The sequence below is a fragment of the Mchenga conophoros genome, linkage group LG3, assembly GCF_057382185.1.
Source record: "Mchenga conophoros isolate Kocher_MC1m ecotype Shallow Benthic linkage group LG3, M_conophoros_male_GT1.1, whole genome shotgun sequence".
Taxonomy (NCBI): domain Eukaryota; kingdom Metazoa; phylum Chordata; class Actinopteri; order Cichliformes; family Cichlidae; genus Mchenga; species Mchenga conophoros.
Window position 1 is genome coordinate 53,651,200 of NC_140528.1, and position 24,029 is coordinate 53,675,228.

The 24,029-nt window shown below is 37.6% G+C and overlaps 1 protein-coding gene across 2 annotated transcripts; it reads right to left on the reverse strand.

Moving 5' to 3' along the window:
• Positions 1-845: 845 nt before the first annotated feature.
• Positions 846-23,502, reverse strand: LOC146579520 (GRB2-associated-binding protein 1-like). Of its 2 annotated transcripts, XM_085263199.1 has the most exons (14): positions 22,933-23,502; positions 16,600-16,669; positions 13,890-14,018; positions 12,742-12,907; positions 11,644-11,836; positions 9,368-10,047; positions 7,084-7,166; positions 6,839-6,948; positions 5,755-6,044; positions 5,323-5,394; positions 3,774-3,870; positions 3,182-3,311; positions 2,763-2,897; positions 846-2,472 (listed from the first exon to the last, which is right to left on the reverse strand). In XM_085263199.1, the coding sequence occupies exons 2-14, from the start codon at positions 16,615-16,617 to the stop codon at positions 2,287-2,289; spliced, it is 2,289 nt and encodes a 762-aa protein (XP_085119325.1). In that variant the 5' UTR covers positions 16,618-16,669; positions 22,933-23,502; the 3' UTR covers positions 846-2,286. The 2 variants fall into 2 exon arrangements, with proteins under 2 accessions (XP_085119325.1, XP_085119318.1); XM_085263192.1 differs by lacking the exon at positions 16,600-16,669.
• Positions 23,503-24,029: the final 527 nt, after the last annotated feature.

The window sequence follows — 24,029 nt, forward strand, 5'->3', positions numbered from 1 at the left end:
AATGTGCAGGAAAACAGAAACAGGAAGTTGGTCAATGACAACAAGAGCCCAGACTAAGAGTGAAAGAAACATGGCCAAAAAAAGGTCATTCTTTATAAGATGCAAAGTTTCCCATTTGTACTGTATGTTTACTAAACTCTGTATTTGTCACACACTTATTGTCTTTTCTTTCTTTTTTTTTAACTGAAGTATATTAAGCAAACATAACTAAAATGTCTAGTAGCTCACCCCCGGGAATGTGGATTTTATCTCCTTTTTGATTTTTTACAATCCACCCCTTCAAGGCTAAAACATCTGTAGATCAAGCCTAATGACTGACAGTGTGACAGTGGGAGTGAAAAAGAGGGTATTCTGGGTGATTAGAAAGTGAGCAAAAATTAAGCCACTGTAAAACTGTCACAAACAATTTCATCTTTTTTGAGTAAAACTGTAGTATGATCTACTATGGGCTAAGTCTGTTATTTGTGCCTGATGAACTCATGGAGTTTGTGGGTGCAGCATGCTAACCCAGCATTGCTAATATTAGCTGGTAGCTTGCTAATCCACCCTCCAATCCAAATAAGATTACTTCTGACTCCAAAAATAGGCCACCATCATGGCAGCATGTATGCTAATCTTGAAGTTTCAGAATATGGAGCTGCAGTGGTTACAGCAAAATGTGCACCCGCTGGTTTTGTCTGTGTCTTGTCTTTGAATTATACAAATACATGGCATCTCACTGAGACTTGGACTTGATAAAGTGAGTCGTTATTTTCTCCTGATTGTCAAAACACTGTTTTAGTTTTTGAACAATTTTGTGTTCTTTGGAAATGAATGAAAAATACACCAGGCCCTGGCCCTGCTAGTGATGTATAGTGTTTATTCCATTCTTACTACGATCACATAAATCAGCATTAACAGATTATATCCATCATCTGGACAGACAGGATCTGACAGAAGGCTTCACATCGCGATGATGAATACACTGGAAAATAACTGTGTGTTAGTCACAAGGAAAACACAAACTTCCCGCCACGTTTATCACTCCCTCAGAGGAGCAAATCTAACTAATGCATGTCGTTAGGGAAACTTAACATAGACATACAAAATTAAAGTCACCAGAGATTTTTGGCTTAAAAAAATATCACAGCACAAAACAAGTCAAACAATTTTTCTCAGTAGATTTAAAGCAAAACTGAAATCTTACTTATATTACGGTGCAGCAAAAACTACCCTGGAGAAATAAGTGATGTTGTCACCTGTTTTGAATAGAAGTAGATGAAGAAGTTCCAGTGCTCTAGAGAAGCAGCTGTTATATTCTTTTTTGCTTATGTAGGATCTGAGTAAGACTGCATTTCCTCATTGCCCTGCCTTCTATTCAAAGTGTGGTGTTTTCCATTCAGTAAAAACGGGCTTTCCAAAAACTCTGACAAGTCGACCTGTGGTTTTGAAAGGGGCAGTTTTGTGTTGAATCATCACCATCCTTTGACAGATCATTCGCGCATATTAATATGACATTGTGTTGCTTAACATACATTTCTATTTTTAGATTTTTTTATCTTCAAATGCCTGCTGGTGATTTAAACTCTAAAATTCAAAGAATATTTGCCTTTTCTAAGGGTTTCTACGCTGCCACTGAAAGTCATCTTAGAGAACAGGGTCATGTCCTTTATTTCTGCAAATGTGACTTTGATTTCTGGGTATTTGAAGGTTTTAATAACCAAGGAAAATTTTTCATTTTATATAAAATAACTAAATAATAAAATATGGTAGTGTGGTGTGGTTTTGTAGTGTGGAGAGGAAATAAAAAAAAGGAACTGTTACTATAAACTACTGTACATTTTATATAATAACTTAGTTAAACTATCTGATATTCATGTTTTAATGACAACAGCTTTGTATGACTAACTGCAAGACCTGCCAATCAAGGCATTCACATCATCAACATACCTTTGTTAAAAAAAAAAAAAAAAATCCAGAGTAATCTGTTGTGTATTTAAGTGAAGTGGCTTCTAGCTGTGCTGAAACTTAAATATGAGCCCTATACGATATTTACCAGTGGGATGTATATCAGCTGATATACTGGGCTGTAGATGGTTCCTGCATGCCCCAAGCTCATTTTAACAGATCTGCCAAACAGTCTGAGGATGTGAATACTTTCCTAAGTAGATACTTGATATTAACGTAATGATTCTAAGATTATAACAGTCCATCAGTCACTTTGTCCACCAATGGATTGCAGTTATATTTATTCTTTTCCTGGATAAGAAGCACGTTTTGAACTTTGTGTGTGTGTTTGTGCGTTTTTCATAATTTATTCTTCTCCGTAGACATCCTCCCGGCATGCCGTGCTTCTCGCGTGCTCCTCAGGGCCTTGGTCCTTTTGGGGTCCACCACTGCATAGTCCACACGTGTACGCTGGCCTCGTGCTTGATCCTCGCCGTCTCCAGCGTGCTCACTGCCCCCGGTTAAACCTTCTCCAGTGCAGCGTTTCTGGTTGCACAGAAACACAATGAGAAAGATTTATATGATTTTTGGGAGTTTGGGGTTTTTGGTTTTTTTTTTAGATTATTTACTCGGAAAAACGAAAGTAATCCATTGGTGCCCTCTGGTGGTCAGACAAAATGATCACAGTCAAAATGTATTATTTATATCTGATGACAAATTATTAATTAAATAATGCATATGCTATATAGTATAACAGTAAAAGAAATAAAAGCACATTTAATTGAATGTTATGACTCATGTGGAATGACAGAGTGAAACAGCGAGAGATGGTTTACCTGTCTGCTTGGTGTTGATTGTCCAGTGTGGAGGTCAAGGTCCAGGTACTCCACCTGCTTGTCATCTCTGGCTCGTCGTAACACAGGGCTGTTGACTCCGCCCTCTGAAGCTCGGTGCATCATAAGTCTCAGAGACTGTAAACCGTAACGTAGAGAGTTTAGTAAAGGAGTTATGAAATCTAGAAGAAAGAAAAAAATGTTAAGACATGATAGAGAGATGGAAGGTACTCACAATCAGGTATTAGAATATATTTCAAAGAAAGAAGGGAAACAATGCCCCAAATAACAAAACATGAGCCAAATGTTTTCAATATAATAAGAATAAAAGATGAAGAAGAATAAATGGGGAAAAAGAAAGCAAGAATAGTTGGAACATTGTGAAAAAATGGAACAAAACAGGGGAGATGTGTGTGTTTTACCTGCTCGCCGGCACTGAAACTGAGGCTAGAGGTCATCATTGCAACATAGTTGTCATCTGGGTCATCGGAATCAGAGGACGGTGAAGAGCTGTGAGCAGAGCTCGGCGTGACCGTCCGACGACTGGAGGGTCTGTCACACAAACACATAAATATAAAATGAATCTTACATGATGATTTAAGATTAGGTAGTTTTTGCTTTTAAAGCAAAACTTCATCTCAATTTTGCTGACTTATAGATTGTTGGTCAGACAAATCAATCAATATTTATTCTATTGATGGCTGAGTAAAGAAAACTTTTACTTTGTAGTTTTTACTACAGAGTAACTACTTACTGTTAATTAGTATTTATATTTACTGATTCTACTCCATTCTTCTTTTATTAACTTAAATTACAACATCTTGCTGTTGTAAGATGATCTAAAAGTCCTTGTAGTAACCCTTAAGCACCACAGGGTGGCAGTAGATTGCTGCTCAGCTATTAACACATCCTTCCTCTCTCTTACTCTGAAAGCGTTCCAGGCAGTAAATTTGTGTTCTGTAGTTTTCTGTTGACCTTGCAGTAAACGTGATCATGTCACGCAAACAAACATACCCACGGGTGAAGGTCCGTGTTACAGGCGAGCGCACTGGAGGGGGGACTTCCTGCCAGTCCTGCTGCACTGAAGAGATGTCCAGAGGAGCTGGTTTTACTGGGTGACAAAAGATGGGGAGAAAAGGGCGGCTTTACTTATTACAGTTTGAAATAATGTAAGGCTTAGCTCAAATAGGGGCTGCTTGTTTTCAGGATATGAGAACAAGAAAACTGTATTTCCACTTGTCCTTCCTTTATATCTGTGATTAGAGCTGTTTAGTCAGCAGTAAAAAAAAAAAGAGCATTGCGTTGTTTATTTTAAGCCTCGAGTTTGAAAAATTTCACAGTTTAACATAAAAAAGTAAGACCTGAGGTCTGATTTTTTAAATATATTCATTGTCTTCCTCAGTTGCTGAGTCATTTCAAACCCCCTTTTTTTTCAGTTCAGCTGTTGAATTTGGGTGATTTGAGTGAAAACGTGTACTTCATTGTTTTATTGCTGTATTGACCAACTGAAAGCAGGCTGACGCAGACCTGCAGGCTGAGGAAAAAAAACAAAGACAGATTACCATCTAATGTGTGACCCAGCCAGCAGTCACATATATGACAAATTTGACAGAAATTTTGCTTTTATCTGGACAAACCACTCTTTGAAAACAACTAAAAACTGTAAACGGTGCCAAAGCATCCTTGTAATACTTTTAATGTTGGCTTTTAATGTTTATTATTGTAATTAAAAACAGAATAAAGTTTTTATAGGAAGTAAAATCAGGTGGGGGATTTTTCCTTGCGTGTCCAGAAACAGTTTCCTGACTGTGAAGACTTTAAAATTTAATGTGAACGTTTCTATAAGCAGCAGCTGGTTCGTGTCGCTGTGTGTGTGGCTGTCGTGCTCTTGTAGTGCAGGCTTGTTGAGCAAAGTGGGAGCAGGTGAATAATTAAAACAAAATGAAATGACAGATATTGAGGGGGTGGGGGGGAGAGAAAGAGTCACCACAGAGGAGAAACAGCCAAGTGTTTCAGGAACAGAAAGCTTAGGGTCAAAGTTTGAAAACTGTTTCATTTTATAAGTGGGTGTATTGTCTTCAAACCACAATTTAAAAGAAAAAAATCAGTTGTCAGCACAAACAACAAAATGTGATTTTACAGAACAAGACAAGCTGAGTAAAAGCAAAAAGAGGAATCATGAAGTGGGAAGTAATTACAAGAAGCTCTGATGGAAAGCCCCTTTCACCAGTGTTTTTCATGGCTTCTAAGGTTCAGATATTTTATTGCATTTACTTGCTTCAGTAGATGCATCAGCTTCTGCTTGTGTGATTACACTTGTACACTTTGAATCATTTTTTAAAGCTTCTTTTACGTCTTCCACCTCTGCTGGACTGTTCGCTGATCATGCAAAATGTTTACTTTTTGATGCTTAGCAAATATTTTATATCTAGAATTTTAAATATTTGGCAAAATTTTGATTTTTCTATTTGTTTTCATTATTATTCAGCCATATCATTTTAATATTGTCTTAAATATCAAGAGAAAACTAAGTGTTGATGTAAATGTGTGTTGTAGTTTGTACCTCTTGTTTTATTTGTCAGCTCCTCAGGAGTTTGGCTCTCATTTCTGTCCACCGGCTGATTGGCACAAACCCCTGCAGAGACACGCAACACCGCAAAACAGATGGCATTTACCAAAGAGTGCTGCAACAGCAACTCAGCTAATGCTACATTAATGCTTACTATGAACAGACAGAATCTGGTTTTTAAACTCTAGTTCATTTCCTTAGAAATATGCTTGTGGTTATTTAGGTGAATTTTACAAATCACCAAAATGCTTGAAAATACAAAATATTTTAAAGGGAACATTATTTAATTCAAGGTAAGGAGTTTTTCTTTTTTTTTCTTTTTTTTCTATTTTTTTACATCAAGGCTCTGTTACAGCTTCCAGCTCTCACAGTAGAATGATACTAAATTTAACACAAAACTTAATTTCCCACTAAGTTTCCGCTAACCTCTCCGTTGTGGTTTCAGGTTGCGGTGGATCGGAGGGGGCACGGCTTCTTGTTCGCCTCCAGCAGAAGTGTTCATGGTATTTCTCCTGAGCGGCGGAGTGAGAGGAGCAAGGGGAGTCAGGGCGGAGTTACGGAAACCCATGTGCGCAGGGGGAGGCACCTGCCTCCCGAGAGATGCCATGTCGGTCATGACAGTGGTGGGGTGTGTAGGAAATGAAGATGTCAGAGGGGTCATAGGGACGTAGTTGCCTTCTTGGAGCTGGGCAGAGGGGTCTGAGGGTGGAGGCACTCTGGATGAAGAATAAAATTAATCAGAAATTAACGTTACTGAATTGTAAATTCCAATTTCAAATGTCCCAGATGTTCTTTTCATCACAGCATTGGCTGTCATTAGGTTTATCAAATCAATCAAATTTATTGTCACGTCACATTACTAGTACATTGGTACAGCACATGTGAGGGAAGTAGTTACTAATAGTTATAAGTAGTTCCTTACATGTGAGGTGATGTTAGCTTGTGTTTTAGTCCAAAGATTAAAGGTGCCTTTTGTAACAACTCTCTGAAAATTTTGATTGACATCAAGCCACCACCAGGGGTTAGTGTTTTATCAGCAGGTGTGTGTTTTTTTTCAGTGTGTGTTTGCTTGGGAGGCTTTTATTTGTTAATAAAGACTGCTATTTAACAAAGCAGTCTTTATGACTTGCTTTGTTAAATAAAGGTTACATCAACTCCTTGCACCTTGAACTGTGTTCATCTTCATTTGATAGCTCTTCAACACAATACAAATATGTTTTTGAAATATTGTCATACCTGTATTTTTTTCACATTAAGTTGTTTGTGTGTCTGTGCGTCTTTGATTGATAGTCTACTAAGGGCTCATGAACTATGTAAATGTGCCAGATTTGGCCAATTCATCCACTTGAGTACTACAAAGTAAGGGGCAGCCTATTAGAAGAAAGTGGAATTTCACGAAGTGGGATCTTAAAGAGAGAGGACCTAAAACAGCTTCATCATGCAGATGACAATTTGAGAGGCTGATTTTAAGAAAGAAATCTTTATTTTACGTGTCGTAATTCTTACAGACCTGGGTGCAACCGGTGGCTCAGAGGTGGCAGCGCTCATGGGAACATAATTTTCATCCACATCATCATCTTCAGAACAGACACTACCCAGAGGGACCATGCCTTTGTTAAACTGAGAAAGAATGGATCAAGAATGCAGGTTGTTTTTCATTGTAAAATTATAAATCCATGATAAAACAGAAAGAGATAAAAGATAGAATAGTCGTTCAAAGTTAACATTTATTTTATTTTGGAGGTTTCAACTTACAAAATAGCTGTTAAAGCTCTCACTGAAATCAAACATGCTTGCTCTGTCAGACAAAGACCGAGGGATGTAAAAAGAGTCGCTACCTGAAACAGAAAGTATTGAGACAAAATCCATGAGTAGCTCAATCCTCTGTTCAATGATAACAGACAAACTTGTTTTGGCTTTCTATTTATTTGTTTCTTGCTGTTTTTTTTTTTTTTGTTGTTGTTTTTGTTTTTTGTCTACAGATGTGAAAGTGAAAGTGATTTTCTTTCCAATGGCAAAGCTCTTCCAGTAAACTGCCAACTACTTGTATACCTTTGCAGATCGTAGACTTCTGCTGACACGCATTTACACAAACAGCATTTGTACAGTGGGTTTGACCAAATGTGAAACTGAATACGCATGGCGGGTAATCTAAGAAGGTGGGACAACCACATGCATGAAATAACAAGTCTGAGCTTGCATGAATCTATCTTAGATATACTTGAAAGCAGCTGTTTCTTTATGATGGAAACTTCATAGAACTGGAAAGAGAATGTGGATTAAAAAAAACAAAAGAAAATAAATCTCCTTGTGCTGTTGTTGGGCAAAGTTCACGTTTGATTAATGAATCAAATTATGGAGCAATCATGCACAAACAGTTTCAGCTGTAACAATATAATCCCTCAGAACTGCTAGCTCTGCACAACAAAGCTTCTTAGCTCTGCATAATCTCCCTCAGGTACGAGGTTTAAAAATCAGATAGCAAACAGTGATTGCAGCCTCCTAAAAAGATTTAGCATTGAACTGAGTACAACATTAATGTGCATGAACTTGTCTCTGAATATTACTAAGTAGGCACATCTGGTACCAGAAGGTGTTCTCATGTGAACCAGTTTTCATTAGTTTGCACCTTTTGTGGGATTATTACTCTGAATCTGACACTTTGGTGATTAAATTAATGACAAATGTAAAATGGTAAAAATGTTAGTGGTTGGTGTTTTAGAAGAGTAGAAAAAAAATGCTATCTCAATAAAATTCATGAAGAACAAGAACATTGTCTTCTGGTTTGAAAAATGAATCCAGTGACGTGCATTAAAGCTGCGTTATTTTTAATAACTAGCAGGGCAATTAGTGGTAAAACAGCCTGACTTGTTTGTTAAATTAAGGGAGGTCTATCTCTATCTCTCTGAATACAGCATTAAATTTATGTTCAACTGATGAAAAAAAAGCATGAGATCACAATCTTCCGTAGGGTTTCAGTCATATCTACATCTCACTCCTCATATCAGGTTTCGAAACACCAAAAGCCTTCAAAGTAAGAGCCAGCAAATCCAGAAGTGACATCACAGTAACTTTGTTTAGAGCAACAAATTTTAAAACTGTTTAGTTTTAAAAGTCAGCTACAATAAAACATAATGAAACCTGGATCATTACAAGTTTGCATAATGGCAATTAAAACAAAAAGATCTGAAGAACCAACTGAGAATTACCATCCAACGCTGTCAGTCTCCAGATTCATAAAGTCTCTTTTACATCACAAGTTTCCTGCAGCAGCAATAAAACCTTAATGAACCTGCTGTGTAAAACCTATCCTGCTTTAAATTGCAGCCTAAGTTACATACAGCTGATTAATATCCACTAAACATGGTACACACGGTAAAGCATTTTGGCAGCTAAATCAATGCCTTACACTGGCACTGATTTATCTTTAGTTCTACAGCTAGAACTTATAGATTGGCTTAGCACAAGGACTATAAAATGTCAAAAACAGCGAGCCTGGTTGAATCCAAATGCAGCATGGAACACACCAGCCAGAAGGTCGACTTGTTTTGACAACAACTACATTTTTAGAGCTATTGTTATAGCCCGAACATGTGGATACCAGATAAGAGATAACTAGATCAAGACTTCTGCTGGTCACTATATAAGACTGAAGAAAAGAAATGTTCACATGAAAACTACCAGGTTCATTTTGTCTGTCTTTGGCTCTGTACAAAGATTAGGTACCCATGTGTAATCAATGCCAGCTCAAACTGACAGCTCAGTGGGACTCAGATTGCAGACAGACAGAAACATCTTCTCGTCTGTTATTTGCACATTATGTTTATTCATATTCAGGTGTTGTGTGTATTGACGTTAATCAAGAGGAAATAAAATGCATCAACTGGCATCTCAAAGGCTCCTTAAAGAACTCCCTAAATCTGATTTGTTGAATGTGTGAAAAATAAAAAATCTAATGAATGAAATGTTGGTTTTGGCATTGAAATCTGAAGGATTATTTGTTTGAATTATCAATGTCAGGACAGTATTGTCTCCTTACTTGTATGCATGCATCCTGGTGTAGTGACGGTGTTGCTCCTTGGCAGATGTCCTCCTCCATCCACACTCTCATCCCTCCTCTCTGGCTCTGAGGCAGTTCGGGGGAGTGTGGCAAGCTTTGAGCTTTCTCCTTGGGCTGCAATGCCAGGAGGTTTTGGTGGGCGCGGAGGAGGAGTAGGGGTGGAGGCATGAAGCTCTGCTTGGGTTAGGGAGTCCACACTAGGGGTAGAAGATGGGCGGCGAGGGGGCGGCGGTTGTGAAGTGCATACTGGACGTGGGATCTGGTAACCACTAGTGGTGGATGAGTGTGTGCTTGGATGCACATTGGAGTGCACATTATCACTGAGAGGTATTGCTACTGGACGAAGGTGAAAATCCAGGGAGTGCTTTCTGGGATGCGGAGAGGGGTGACAGCGGGGTCTGCCAGCTCGATTCTGGGAGTCAGGGGTTGTGCTGGCATCTAAAGACTGGCTGAGAGGGCTCGACATTGCAGTGACTGTCCAAGGGACCACTCTAAAGCCAGAAGAAGAGGAGGAAGAGGAGTAGGATGGATTTGGAAGGCTGCTGGGGAGGAGGGAAGGAGAGGAAGAAGAAGAAGAAGAGGAGGAGGTTGCAGAGGGAGGCGGGTAAAGGTTGTCATTGTAGTCAGTTTCAAGAGATGTGGATGACCCTAAAGGAGCCCTACAAAAAGAAAGAGAGAGATATCAACAAAAAGACTTGAATAAAAAGAGTTTGTTTTTTCTTTTTTTTTTTTTTCCTTATTAAGTTGTATAGTTTATCTGTTTATTTTGGTCAAAAACAAAGACGAATAAAATAGAAAGGTTTTCTTTGCATTAAAATTATTGTTGATTTTTCCCATCATAGTCCACTCAAGGCTTTGGGTTCAAACCTCAACAACTAAACGTGTCTGGAAAGATCAAACATTTTCCAACTGAGGAGGAAAATAGGTTTTATTGTGCTGTTCTGAGGAACTCTCCCATGAAGTTTCATGAAGTCAACCTTTTCCGTGGGTGTGATCCAAGATAAATCTCAAATCCCCTTTCTTAGAGTCAACACGTCTGAACCTGTAACTCTGGTAGTTTCGCTGATTTATCTTCAGCTGGTTCTCTTTAGTCTGAACTGGAGTGGAACTGGAGTCAGAGTGGAAAAGTTTTTTTTGCATTTTTAGGATTTTGTTTTGAGTAATAATATGACTAAAACAAAAACTAACTAGATATATTAAACAAAGCTTGCAGATCTGACAGGCTGTCTTTTATAATTCTGTTTTCTATCATTGTGTTTTTATTAGTTTTGTTAGAGTTTAAGTATAGATTCTGGACTCATTTTGGCATTTTAACTCAGTTTTTACAGAAACTGCAAATCTTTCTATGAGGTTAAAATTTTAGCGAAACTCTAAAGGCTTCAGAAGACGTCTAAAGTTAATTCGCTGCTCTGTTACCTTAAATGATATTGCTAACAACAGGATTTATTAACACATTAGGAATTCTAAGTATACCTTCAAAGTTAAATAACTTAATTAATGCAAAAAGACTTCTGGGTGCATAGAAATCTATGGGAAAATGGCCATAAGATCCCTTAATCTATGACCTTCAGTAGTTTCCTGATGAGTTTAGTGTCTCGATCGTGAGTTTCAAGTGATACTGAATGGAAGATTAACTTGTAGATTATGGTCCTAATGCACTGAAGTAGAAAAGGATGATGAAGCTGGGATTTTTTTACTCAGTTATTGACAAGTCATTTCATGAGCAATGGCCCTCAATTGCACAATCATGTCCCCTCATACATTTGCGATGTCTAGTCAGAAAACCGTAACAATATTGTAATTGTATACATACAATATACTATATATACAATATCCATCAGGTTTGTTTCAAGTGTTCTGTATCTCGATTTTTCCATCCACTACATGTTGGAGATATTCCATCTATGACATGTTTGCTTATTTAATTAAAGTTAAATCTTCAGAAAAATATCTTTCTATGATATTTTAAAACTATCCTTAAAAGAGGATTAAATTGTTTACAGACAAATTCACCAGATAACCTTTACTAAGTAGTTGGAAATCATTTAGACTTAGGTGAAAAAAAAATCTGGCCGTAACCTATTGTAACTTAATCTATCTTAATCGAGATGTAGAGTTTGCCAGGCATGGATTAAGCCTGAACCTCCTAGAAAACATGTTTGGTCTAAGACTAAGCTGGGAAAATGAGCTTTAAGACATTAATGACTAGGCTTTTTTTTTTTTGTCTTATTGTATCTTTGTGTTCATTTATTTACCTGATGTGACTCTGGCATTGTGATAACCACAGATAATCCTCCTCTGAATTCCGGTCAGGCTCCATGTGCCGCACACTCACCGGGTCATATGGTGGTGGGACTAACCCTGTCATCGTAGAGATGGTGGTGGTGTGACTGACTGGGGTCATAGATGTTGCAGAGGTGGAGGAGGAGACAAGAGGTCTTTCTGGAACTGTACAATGAAAGAAAATAAATCAGCTAATTCAGGAATTAAAAACCTTATAGACAATCTGTTCAAAGGTCCCAAAGCTCAGCCAGTATTTGTCATGTCAGTTTATTAGGCACGCCACTTCAATACTTTTAATGCATATTTTACCAGCAGTTTGTTATTCTTCCTGTTGTGCTGAAGTGCATTTTATTGAAATGCTACCAATATATTTATCATTTATATGTTATATATTAACATACATTTGTTGATTATCTGAGCAAAACATTGGAAAACCTTAATAAACTGGAGTGTGGTGCAGTATTAATGATGCAAAAACTATATTGCATTACAATAGATGTTTAGTAAAGCGGTGACTTACTTCATGTGTGAATTTACAGAAGCTCTTTTACATGTTTTTTTCTATAACTTTAATCCTAAAGAGATCTATGTTAATTACAAAGAAACCATTGATTTTACAGTCAACATATGGAAAAAAAATAACTGATTTGTTGCATTGTATCATATCAAATTTATATCAAAAAATCAAATTTATATTTGTTATATCAAATTTATTCAGAATATGAAACCTCTGATAAAACATCCATCTATTATAAACACAAATAAGACTGTTTAACTCAAAGGATCCATTTCACGTGTGAACACAAAGTTCAAATGTACAAGGGCAAGCTGCTATAACAATATCATAATATTTATATTGTTTAAATGTATTGCTGTACAGGTCTGAGTCAATGGCAGCCACAATCGTGAAGGCATACTTGTCTACTTTTCTTTATGCATGTTCTCTCCTCCTCCTACTTTTCACACTGACTCAACCACAGCCCACGCAGGCAAACATCCACTTCAAATGCAAAACAAGAAAGGTACACGGAGCATTTTTCACTTGTCTAATAATTGGATATTTAGCATACCATCATCAGTAGGGTTGAAGCCACAGAGCAGGCAGATGGATGTCACCCAGCGGTTCATGTCCTCTTCAGACTCAGCCACCAAGTACCAGATCCTCTCTTCTGTCCTGAGGTCAAAAACAAAGCTGCTCTCTAGCTCCTTTTTTGTGAAAGAAAGGCCAGCATCCACCTGACGGAGAGGCAGAAATGGAGCAGACTTGTTACTGTCAAACAGTCAAGCAACCCTTAGGATTTATTAAGTGTAAGTGTTTACATAGTTGAGTATCTATGTACATGATATACATACATTCAATTGGCATTTAACAAACAAAAAGAATTTGAAAGAAAAAAAATAAATTATGAGATGTGATCATAAAGTTCCCTGTGTCTCTCAAAAAGTGAAAAATCATACCTAATTTAAATTTGGTCAACCTTCCCCTATGGGCCGTCGAGTCCCAACACACATGCTATGTTTGGATTGCATCTTAGAAGACACTCAGGCATGCGGATTTGTAATTTCAAACTTTCCCAAAAACAAAATATCACAGTCCGTGTCAAAGTAATTCAACCATTATGCTAATGATCACTGGCCCAACAGCAATTTTTAATCAAAGTGTCCCCAATGTCCAGACCTGAATTGATTGCACCAGGTCAGGAACACAACAATGATCTATTTTCTGACAATCCCAAGGTTGTGCGCCAAGAATTCGTCCCCTGTGGACAGACTATCAAAGTTCGACTTTACTGCAATGTTCCGATGTGTCAAAGGAAGATCATTCAGCAGAAACCACCTTAAATAAATCACATTTTATGCTGCACACAAGACATGTGTGGCCATGCCAACACAATCTTTTTAGTATTATTACCAAACCAATGTTAGTGTTGTGACTTTCACATTGTGTGATTCGGTGTAATCTAATAATTAGTAGTTCTGTGCTACAAGTCTTGCACTGCTCAAAGAAAGAAACTTGAAAAGAAGATCAGTCAAAGTTGAAATAAGAGAAACTTTCTCTTTTCTCATAAAGAAAATTCAGGAACTGATTTTATTACCAAAATCTGTGTTGCCACACTCTCTCTTTATTTTGCAAATAAGATCATATTTACAAAAAAAAAAAATGTTTAAAGACATAAATCCAACATTAGGTGAGATAGTAATATATCTGTCATCTCACCTGTTCGCACAGATTCAGATTGATGTTCCTGATTGGCCGACGGGAATGCGGGTTCTTGTAGTATTGCAGAACGTCCGGCTCTCCGCTCAGTCGACCGCTTCGCAGCACAAACCAGCGCCTCTTCCAGGCCTAGACAGAGTAAAAGATTTATTACTAAAAAAGGTTTTTATGTGTAAAAATAATCTCAGGACAAGATGCAAGCACTCAACCCCTGTGTGCCAACTGCTGAGATCTTTTTGAGACTTTTACTTTGGACTTTGAACTTCAGTCTTCTTCCTGAGTGAGTTATTGATTATATGAAGTTTTTTTTTTCTGTCCTTCTTCCGTTACACAAACTCATTAAACGCAATAGCGTTGTCTTCCTCCATGTCCTAAGTTTTACACTTCAGTGAATTTGAATGCTAACTAAACATCACACACACGCCTACGTCCACTGAACTGCTAAATGTTTGACACTTGTCTCCGGTCGTTTGGCATCAGGTGTTGGGCATTACAGGTAGGGTCTATCTCCAACAAATGATCCACAGGAAGGCATCTCATACTTCAGACATGACTCACAACCAGTGCGTTTGTGCCATTAGTGTGTAGGCAGAGTGTGAAAGAGAAGTCATGATATTTTTTTAAAGGTGTGAAGCAGAGCATAAATAAGGATTTAAATTTCATAACAGTACAGGGACACGTGAATGCACAGTTTCACATTCAGGGCTCAGGTTTTCAGTTTAAAGAAACCTGAGATTTTTCTTACGAAGGTTGAACAAATGCCATTTAAAACACAGGAACAAGTTTTATGCTTCTGTTTAAAAGGCTGAATACAGTATGTGTGTGTGTATGTTTTTGTGTTGGCCTGACAAGCTAAATCCATTCTTTCTGATCCTCATGAACTATTTCTCAACAAAATAAAATGGACTCCTCGGGCCTGAGCCTCAGCGGGAGTTTATGTGTTTGTGTGCTTGTTTGATCAAAGCGCACAGTAATGAATGGCAAAACACATTTCAACCTTTTTTTCTTCAAACCCAGACAGGAAAAGGAAATAGCTGAACAGGAAATGCCGGTGGGAGATGGCAGTATGAGCATGTGTTTATTGACTGTCTCCCTCGAGCTGTTTGATGATCTGCTGGGTGCTGGGGAGATAAAAGCAGCAACATGGCAGAACTAGTATGAAAATACTTTTTGATTCTTTCTAATTAAAGTAACAGGAACAAGCTGCAGCGGACTGGATCACTCACCAGCATGGCCTGCAAAATCCTTTTTAAGTGCCTGGTAACACAGGCTATTACTAGAATAAGTCATGATGGAGCAACCAGATTAAGAAACACACTAGTTTTAAAGGGATAAAAAGGTAATCAAATTTTAATGTTGTTATTATGCAATAAGTACTTCTTTTACAAGCTGACATGCAAACTTCAACAAGTTCAACATTGTACGAAAGCGTTTGTTTGTCAAACTAAATTGGTGTTCAGTTTGGACTTGATTTTATGTACTGACTCATTGGGTTTATTTATGTTTTTAATTTAAAAGAATTAATATATTTAATAATATAATTATAATAAAATACAGTGATTTACGACCCTTAATAAACACTTGATCATTAGTTTCATGTGATTCTGAAAAAATAAAAAAAACGATTTTAGGCTTGTAAATTATGATCATTGGCCTTCAATTTTGTCAGGTGGTCCTGAGCACTTTTGAAGTCTTGTTAGAAAACCCATTTATTTTTGATGTACAGTCTATGGTTTTGTTATACAAGTTCATAACTTATTTTGCCTACCAAGTTATTGCATTTCTTTAGACTTTTTTATTTAAAACTTTGATTTAAAACTTTAATTAGAAGAAAAAACTCACTTCATTATTGTCTTCATATTCATGATTTTTTTTCAGTGGCCAAAAAGTGTGTTTTGTTTTATTTTAAAGATGTGACTCTCAATAATCAGATACCAAAGTATCAAAAATACTATTCTTATTCCAGTTTGTGAAATACTGTTTTCTTTTTTAATTTTGCTTTGGATTTTTTCACTTGACATCACAGAAATGAATAAAAGTTTTCCTTTGGTATTATTGCCTTGACTCACTGACAATTTGATGTCCTGTAGTAATGGTTCTTTTTTGAAGGTTGGAAAAGTGAGCAGGTTGTTTGTCAACATGCATTTCTACTTATTGCGCTAGTATATCCTTGTACTTGTATGCCTACAAACACCCTCTTTTTTCTTGCATCCATTGGGTCAGCTGAACTTTGATTTACCCCACATCATGCCTGCCATGCAGTGACAGGTCTAGGGCATCATTCATTTTGCTTTCCTCTGTTCCACAGTACAAGAGATAAGACTGTCTCCATGTCTTTGTAAGGTTTTACAAATATGAGATTTTTTTCTTCTTAATAAAAGGAAATCTATCGTGCTCATTTCTAAGTTATTATTTTTTATTCTTGTACTCTAGAGTAGGTTTGCATGGTTCCAAGCTCAAAACAATTCTTATTTATCCCTTCCTCTTTAAGCCAACTTTCTTCAGATTGGCTGCTGATCAGAAGAAGAAAAAAAAGCTTGAATGGCGGTGGGTGGGGCTTTTTGCTCACAGTCCCAGCTGTGTGGCTAACATGACCATATTAGGTATGCATGCTACTATGCTAAGGCTACTATACTAAGGCCAACAGTAGGAAAGTAACATGTCTAAGACCAACATTTAGAGCATTCTGAAACATCTGTTCTTCACTCACATAGATTACTTTCCACATTTGCTGATTTCACAATTTGGACAGTCCATTCATCGTCCTCTTAGTTGCTGATCTGATGAAAAAGATCAAATTTTAAGCACAATGGCAACCAATTATACATTTCCTCACATATTTTATTTATTTGGAACTGTACTTCTACTTTGCTATCATCACCAAGACAGTGGTCAGAATAGACACACTAACAAACAATTACTGATATTCTTTGTTCCAGTTTATACTTTTGCTCCTATATTTAAGATCCCAAGTGTAACCTCTATGGACAACATTTATTCTGAAACATTTATAGCATTACCTTTGATCTGTGTTTGTTGCCTATGTCCACTGTGCACTGTGCATTTCCTCTCTATCACCTACAGCTCCCATGCAGCGGCCTTATATCCACCTAAAGTAATAAAGATAACCTCTTTTCCTTTAACAGCTTCTTTCCTCCTCTCCTTTCATTTGGTTTCTTTCTTTGACCTTTGACCTCAGCAGGAAAAGGGCACAATGGATCTAAAATAACACTTCCTCCATCCTGTCTCCAAGCCAAAATTAACACCAGACCTGAATAACAATATTCCTGCTGTTCAGTTCCTCATCTTCTCATCTGTAATCCCTAATCTTCTCATTCCTTTTAGTGCTGAGCTCTCATAACTGCAAACATGTGACTTTAAAACACTTTCTGTTTGTTTGCAGTCACTTGCAGACAGTTTCATTTATGAAAAACTAAAAAAAAAAAAACCTGACTAAATTATTCTAAAATGCTTTATTTCAACGTAAACAAAATTTAGATGAATAATATTTTGAACATGGCTGTAAATGAATATGCTAAGATGCTAGGCTCCTCAGTTTCCTTCATAGATTTTAGAGGTTTTAAATGGAAACACATTGGCGTCCTTTTTTAAAATCTATCTAGCTTGGTGTCATTTGCCAAATTTTGGAGATGTCTGCTTTCTTTTAAATATAATAGAACTAAATTACATGTAAAACATCAGCAGCAGCACTTCTTACCACAAATCAGACCCAGTTCCTCAAAAATATATTTTAAAAAACTTCTAGAGAACAGTTTCATGAAGGAACTGTTTTCTTTCTCCTGAACTGCACCTTTTAACTGTATGACTGTACAGAAGGAAGTGTACATCTACAACCCACTAATAGAGGTCCTGGCTTATGATTCGTGTAACAGGATGTAAACACTGGTGGCCCCGCTTCCACGCACTGTCCCTTTCTATGATGCAATGTTAGTCAGCTTCAAGTTTTTTTTGACTGGCATATTTGACAAATTGTTTCTGAAAGTATTTGAATTTGATGTTTGGGGGGTAAACAGTTCATTTCAAGATACGATGAAATAAGATTATTTTGTGCTATGGAAGTGAAACAGTAGGTACCAGGATGGATCGATGACTTTGACCAATAGCAACTTCATTCTATTAGTTGTTCAGAATTTCCTCAGATGGTCTTTGAAGTGTCACGCTGGGAAGAAGTTAAGCTTAGATTGCAAAGGAAAACATTACAAGAGATAATTGGTGGTAATTTTCCTGTTTACGTTTGCTTTCTAATCCAGATAAATATGCCTTAACTGTATTTCAGTGTGGTCCTTTTCTTCAGTCACTGGCTTCGTTTTTTAGTGGTGCTTGTCACCCATGTCCAGTGTTGGGCAAGTTACTTTGAAAAAGTAATTAATTCTTAAAAAGAGTAACTGAGTTAGTAACTAAGTTACAAGATTCTAAAAGTAATTAATTACTTGAAAAGTAACTGTTACGTTACTTTAAAAAAAAATGTTTAGCCCTCTGGGGTCCAGGGTACAATTGGCCATTTTTAACTACTTTTGATTTTCCCTCCACATTTCACCCTTAAAAACTATTTACTTTGCCTTGTTTGGTATCATCCTTTTCAGCACAACCTCACATGTCTGAATTTACAGTTAAGTTTTCATTTTGACATACTGTATTAACACAACTGATCTAAAATCAGACAAAAAACAAAAAATCTGAGCAGAAAAAGTTATATTTTTTTAGTGTAACAACCACAAACATGTTTAATGAATCATATTTCATAACTTTAAATGCAAATATAAATTGTCAATTTTAAAATCATATGCACAAGTTTTGCAAACAACAAAGTTATTTGCAGTCATTTACCTTTTACCTTGATTTTCTAAATAACCATTTCAAACTATTTACAGAACAACAGGCTGTTCTTCATTCAATAAGATGCCACACAAATTATTTGTGCCACTCCAAAACAATAATCTCTGTCCACAGCAGCAGGTGTATCACTCCTGTTTCTACCTGGAGACAGCAGTCGCCTCATTGTTCTGACACACAAACAAAACTATCCACAGCACTACACACTAACTACACAAGACAACACACTAACTACACAAGACAACACATTAACTACACAAGACAACACATTAACTACACAAGACAACACATTAACTACACACTGCAAACACACTAAACATCACAAATCTCTCAACATCTCAAGACTCGCTCTCTCTCTTTTTCTGCCGTCTTTCTCTCTCTCTCTCTCGCTCTCTCTCTCTCGCTCTCTCTCTCACCGTCACTCCTAAAACTTCCCCCTCTTCCTAAACAACCAAATGTCATGTTGCTATAGAACTCATGCGGTTGTTTTGTCCACTAGCTACACTTCTTATGCCAAAAAGAAATCGTCAACCTGAAAGTGATTGCCGTCCGCGGGAGCATGTGCAGCTGCTTAAAGCTGTAGCGTCCAGATTACTTTCAGCTACTTCCATGCAACTGATATAAGATGCGGTAAGCTGAACACAGCTTCAACCGTCTGTTTGTTGACAAATAGTAACGAGACCATACCGCATTTTCGTGTTAGTAACGGCAACGGCGTTGTAACGATAGAAATAGTAATTAGTTAGATTACTCGTTACTGAAAAAAGTGACTCCGTAACGCCGTTACTTGTAAGGCCGTTATTCCCATCACTGCCCATGTCATTCCCAGATCTCAATATTACTAGCAGAACCAACAAGGAGAAAAGAAAGAAATTAGAATTGCCCCAGAGAGCATGTCCTCAGCTAAGGTCAACGCCCCATCTCACAGCTGTAAACACAGTGATTCAGATCTGCTTCCAAATAAAACATTTCCTCCTTTGCCCATTTAAAGCCTAAAGTTTCATACACTGAACAAATGTTAGGTATAGGACCCAAATTAGAGTGAAACAGAATTAGCTTTTTTATGTGGCTTTGCTGTATTTCATTTAAGTCATAGGTTAAGAGTTTTTCAACTTGGAAAACTGAAATCATGAATAACTCTAGGGCTCTCGAGGTGAAATGTAACATTTCAGGTGCACCATGGCTGACTGACCTTGTAGCATCCAGCTGTGCATTAATCGGATGCAACCGTATAATGGAGTGGAATAAATGTCAAATATAAGAGCCATTCACACCAGCAATTTAGATAGATCATTGTATCCCATTATCCTACCGAGTGCCATAAATGCTACATACTTTACAGGCTGTGGCTAAGTAACGTTCAACTCTGTGGGTGCTGCTGAGTGGTGTTTGAGCATCTGTGGTGCTGGGACGCATGAAATCAGAGCTCTTCATTCAAACCTTTTCAAGGCAAGGTGTTGAACTTGTCTGTAGAGCACCATTGCTCTGATGGAGAGCAGGACTTTTGGAGGTATCCACACTGTGATACATATCCAAGAGAGGGCCTCTGCAGACCCAACTCTTTCTTCAACTGTGTTTGACCTTCTGTGTGTGTGTGTATGTGTAAAACATGTGTTATTGTACTCAAGGTTTCAAAATTTACGTCATCATTATCCCTGGTTTGCTTCCAGAGTGTGTGTTCGTTTGTGTGTGTGTGTGTGTGTAGCTGTGTGTGTGTCTGTGTACGTGTGTGTGTGTTCGTGTGTTTTCAAATCTTCTAAATCTTCAGGAAGGCCCTCATCGTCTAACCAGGCATAGCTGAGTGTAATTGGTTTATTACATAACGCACACACAGCTTTCAACAGAGCAGGGAGTGTGTGACGAAGTATACTCCATGAACTTTACCCACTATACATGAACACACACACACAAACTGTCTGCTTCTTCCATTATAGGGGACTGTGTGTGTTTGTGTGCTTAAGTGTGAGTGTGTTGATATTAGAGGCACAGCTGGCCATGCAGCGCTTCTTTGCACACATTTCATTGTATATACCATCATGACTGAATATATACACAGACTCAACAATGGTCTGTCTGTTTGGAGCAACTTTCTTTTTCTTGCCGTCTCGCCTCTCTGCGTCTTCGTCTCTTGTCTTCTTTTCCCTTTTCCTCCAGCTCTTCTTCTTTGATTCCAATGGATTTGCACGGTCTCCTTCATTTTAAACAAGCAGTAAGAAAGTGCAACTCCAGCACTCGACTTTCTTTGAAATCTGATTGTTCCCTCCTAAAAAATGTTCCCTGCTGCGATGGGTCTATCGACGTCAGCTAAGAAGAATATTGAAGTCTGCCTAATTAGTGCTGGCACAGTTTCTCTGTGCTTTTCCCCGGCCTTTTAGTGATGCTCTGCTTCAGCTATTTCTTCAGAGGGCCCGTGTTCTCACGTAAAAAGTTACTGGTTCAAATCTGGAAATTGTTCAGCTTTCCCTGAGCATATTCTGGTATTGAAGGCAGCTTCACTTCCTATCACTTTTTCTTCTGACCTATTTTATTATCCTTCACTTTCCGCTGCACACACACAAAGACAGAGGGGGGGGGGGGGGGGGGGGGGGCGGGAGGAAAGGAAAACATGTGATAATAGGAGAGGAAGAGAGAGCACGAGAATGAAAGAGAAACACAGAGAAAGGCACACCAAACATTTTTTTAGAAATGGAAAGAATAAAACATCAAGGGAAAATATGGAACGGAGAGATGAGATTAGCTCAACTCACTGGTAAGGCATGCCAAATATGTGGTGCATGCATGTGATCCTAACTGCCTAAGCTGCTTCTTTACTGGAATAAAGCAGCCTGTGGTGCAACTGGACACACCAACTTGCATGAATTCATGAATCCATCCTTCCACTTATTCTACATAGTGAAGGAGAATACAGGAAAAAACAAAACTGGTCCAAGTCTCTGGTATTCATTACAGGCACAGTGCCACGTTGTCAGGTTTGGGATTTGAAAAATGCTAAATAACATTTTTGTGGCTTACATGTAATTAGAAACAGTTGTTTCTTTTGACAGCAGCTAGAACTGTACACTTCGTTCATTTTGCATGTTTATCAGATTACAAGTTACATTGCAGCAATTTTGTAGCTCATCTTTAAGTTAGTTATGTTTCCAATGACAAGTTGTATAACAGTCAGTTTGTAGGGCTAATATATCAGCTAAGGATCAGCCTTGTTGACTGAGTTTTATCCGTTTTAAATAAACTTTATTAATACCAGTGGCTGGTATTTATCTGTGTCACATCTTTGTTTTTGTTTTTTCAAAGATAATGGGATTAATGATGAACATTGTTGGGTTTATTCATGTAACAATGTATGCATTTTACATAAATTTATAGAGAAAGGACTCAAAAATAAATTGTCTTACAATATAATACAAATACAAAACAGCTACAGATTTCACTTTAAGGATATTGACTGCTGTGCTAGCTGTAATTAAAAGTCTGCATATTTACTGAAATAAACAAACAGCTAGCTTGCACGCTAATATGCTAACTGTAGTAAAAATATTGTAGCTGTGCTAAAAATATAGCATACAATCAAGCTGTTTTTCTTTTTCTCTAGATTTAGCTTGTGTATTAGCTGTATTCTGAATGGGGTCAAATAAATAATGTCTGAATTCTCATTTTTTAGAAATAAAAATTCATCCATTCGTTTATTTTCTTAACTGCAAATCCAGTTCACGGTCATGGTGGTGATGGAGCCTATCTCAGCTGTCTTAATGTGAAGGATGGTGTAAACCATAGAGAGTTTTGTAGAATTACAAATAATATTCTCTGTATTTTATAATGTGGTACTACAAAGTCAAGTAGCATTACAGTGTTGCTTCCTGTCTAGTTGACAGCTGTGTTAGGATGGATGTTTTTTATTGTTTTATAATCAAGAGTGTGTAACTGTAGGAAATGACTCACTGTGTAAACACTGATGAAACTGAGACAAATCTTTAAACTTAATTAAATGCTACAGAGACAAACCTCCATGAACAGTTGGTAATACTTCTGCAGTTGTACTCCTGATTAAAAATCTTTGTACAGCTTTAGGATACTTCATATATCCACACTGGACATCACAAAGATGAGTCATATATATATACAGAACATATGCACAGTTTTTTGTATGTTTAATTTTTTCAAGTGTTTCAAATTCAAATAAAATACTCACATAGCGCCTCAGTTTTTTCTCTGGGGGTGACTTTCTCAGCCACCCTTCACACACCACGTCCCCTGCTCCGCTCATCCCGATGCCAACAAATATGGCTCCAGCAGCGCTTCTTTAATTATCAATTAACCAATCAGATGGACCTCAGTTGATCAGGATGCCAGTAATGTGTCAAACCAGGCAACCATTCAGTTGATCACCATGAATTTCCAACAGTCAAGTACATTTAACCAATCGAATGTCACATAGGTTCATTAGTCCTTTCAGTAAGTCTTCTTTTTTGTTAACAATGATCAAATCCAACCAGATTTGAGATCAGCTGCTTTGGCTTTAAATCGGTAAACAAGGCATCCAAGCTTCACACCAGTCTGAGATCCAGTCAGTTGATCTGTACATGTGCAGGTCAGGCTTCCACTTTGTCAATCAGACTTTTAATAAGTTAAGGTTTCCAGTCTGTTTTTAAATAAAATCCTGCTGTAATAAATCAGTTGAGCAGTTTCTATCCACACATGGAAGAGCTTCTGTTCACCCGTCGACGCCTGAGTCACACCTCCTTTTGAGAAAGCTTCAACTTCCCAGCAGTCAGTCTTCCCTCCCTCCTCCCTCCTTTCTCTCACTCTCTCGCTTTTTGTGGTTGTGCGATAACTGAACACAATGCCTCAGCTCGGACATTCCTGCTCTCCTCTCCACCCTCTTTTCCCTCCTCCTCCTCATCACTCCTCCCATTCTCCTCCTGCTCTGTGTAACAGGAAACTCCCCCTGTGGATATGGATGCAGTTTTTTTTGGAAAATGTGTGAGGGAAAAGGAAGATGTCTACTTTAATATAAAGTGAACATGGCATGGACATAAGTTGAATAAACTGATGGATAAATTAGATTTCTAAATATAATAAGCATGAGTATGGGTCTACTATGACAGACGAGACCTTTGATATCAACAAAAGAAAACGTGTTCAACAAAACAAGAAAAAAACATTTTTTCCTCCAACAGCATGTATTTGTTTCTTTTAAATTTCTACTTAAAAAAGATGCACACATTCAGTAACAGCTCAACAGCCATTATGAACAACCTTGGGGTCTATTGATGATTATATATTAAT